The sequence below is a fragment of the Cynoglossus semilaevis genome, chromosome 6 (assembly GCF_000523025.1).
Source record: "Cynoglossus semilaevis isolate Cse_v1.0 chromosome 6, Cse_v1.0, whole genome shotgun sequence".
Taxonomy (NCBI): Eukaryota; Metazoa; Chordata; class Actinopteri; order Pleuronectiformes; family Cynoglossidae; genus Cynoglossus; species Cynoglossus semilaevis.
The window spans coordinates 1,683,462-1,684,746 of record NC_024312.1 but is presented as its reverse complement, the minus strand read 5'-3'; the positions used below and the strand labels follow the sequence as shown (position 1 = coordinate 1,684,746).

Here is a 1,285-nt window from a genome sequence, read left to right as displayed (position 1 = left end):
CGTCCCCCCGGCCCTGATGAGCGTGGTGACGTGGCTCGGCTACGTCAACAGCGCCCTCAACCCCATCATCTACACGGTCTTTAACACCGAGTTCAGGAACTTTTTCAAGAAGGTTCTGCGCCGGTGCTGTTCCTAGAACCTGTTGATCAGCTGACTGTTGATCAGCTGACTGTTGATTTACTGACTGTTGATCAGCTGACTGACTGATCTACTGACTGTTGATCAGCTGACTGTTGATCTGACGTCAGATCAACATGATTTGACATAAATGTTTGTTCAACTGAATGTTTCTCCCAAAGAAAGTTCATTTTATTGGGAGGAAAAAAAAAAAACAACATTTTTACATCACGCTGGAGGAGGACTGATTTTATAGCCAGAAAAAAAAATCTTTTTAGAATAAAACTTTTCACACAAGTGCAGGTTTGTGTGTTTGTTGTGCAGCAGTGGCTCAAAGTGACAATTTGTATGGTTTACATCAGGGTTCTCCAACCTTTTGTTGAGCCACGGCACAAATTTATCATCAGGAAAAACCCCACAAACCACCAGACAGAAATCTGACCAAAAGTCCTCATCCTGTTTAGTTGAAGACAACACTGATATACTGGCAGGAATTGAAGAAAGACACTCACAGAGATCTTCTTTCGACAGCTCTGATTATCCTTTTTTTTTAGTTTTCATCTGCTGCCCCCTAGCAGAAGAGGATTTAATTGTTCTGCCTTTCCTGCTTTGACTAACAAAGAAAAATGAAATAAATAAATAAATAATAGTTTTCAGACCAATTAAGTGACATTGGATAACAATCTCTCACGTCACACTAGTGGGCACGGCACAGGGGTTGGGAATCACTGGTTAACGTTACATTTCCACATTTGAGGCCGCTGAGCGTGAAGAAAATATTCTTAATACACGCACAGGGAGAAACACATGATATACGTAGATTTCATCATATATTTTATCGAGCGTCTCTGATGTCGTTACATCAAAGCACAGCATGGATCGCACACACGACCACGAACCCACTGTACCACCGTCGTTTGTCATCATTAGTCTCGTAGGTTGTATGTCTTCATGTTACATACTTGAACCACACACACACACACACACACACACACACACATGTGATTATCTTTAATGGCCTCTGTTGTTATTCTGAGTCAAATGAAAACATTTGTTACATCAGTGATTATCCCGACGGCTGTGATCCATTAATCTATTATCTCCTCAATGATGGATGTCTAACATGGTGATTCCCAACCCCTGTGCCGTGGCCCACCAGTGTGCCGTG

At 42.0% G+C, this 1,285-nt stretch overlaps 1 protein-coding gene across 1 annotated transcript in view; it reads left to right on the top strand.

Moving 5' to 3' along the window:
* Positions 1-630, top strand: part of LOC103379532 (D(4) dopamine receptor) — a 10,184-nt gene extending 9,554 nt beyond the window's left edge. The window contains exon 4 of the mRNA XM_025056507.1: positions 1-630. Coding sequence (XP_024912275.1) covers positions 1-136 — 136 coding nt within the window. The 3' untranslated portion in view covers positions 137-630.
* Positions 631-1,285: the final 655 nt, after the last annotated feature.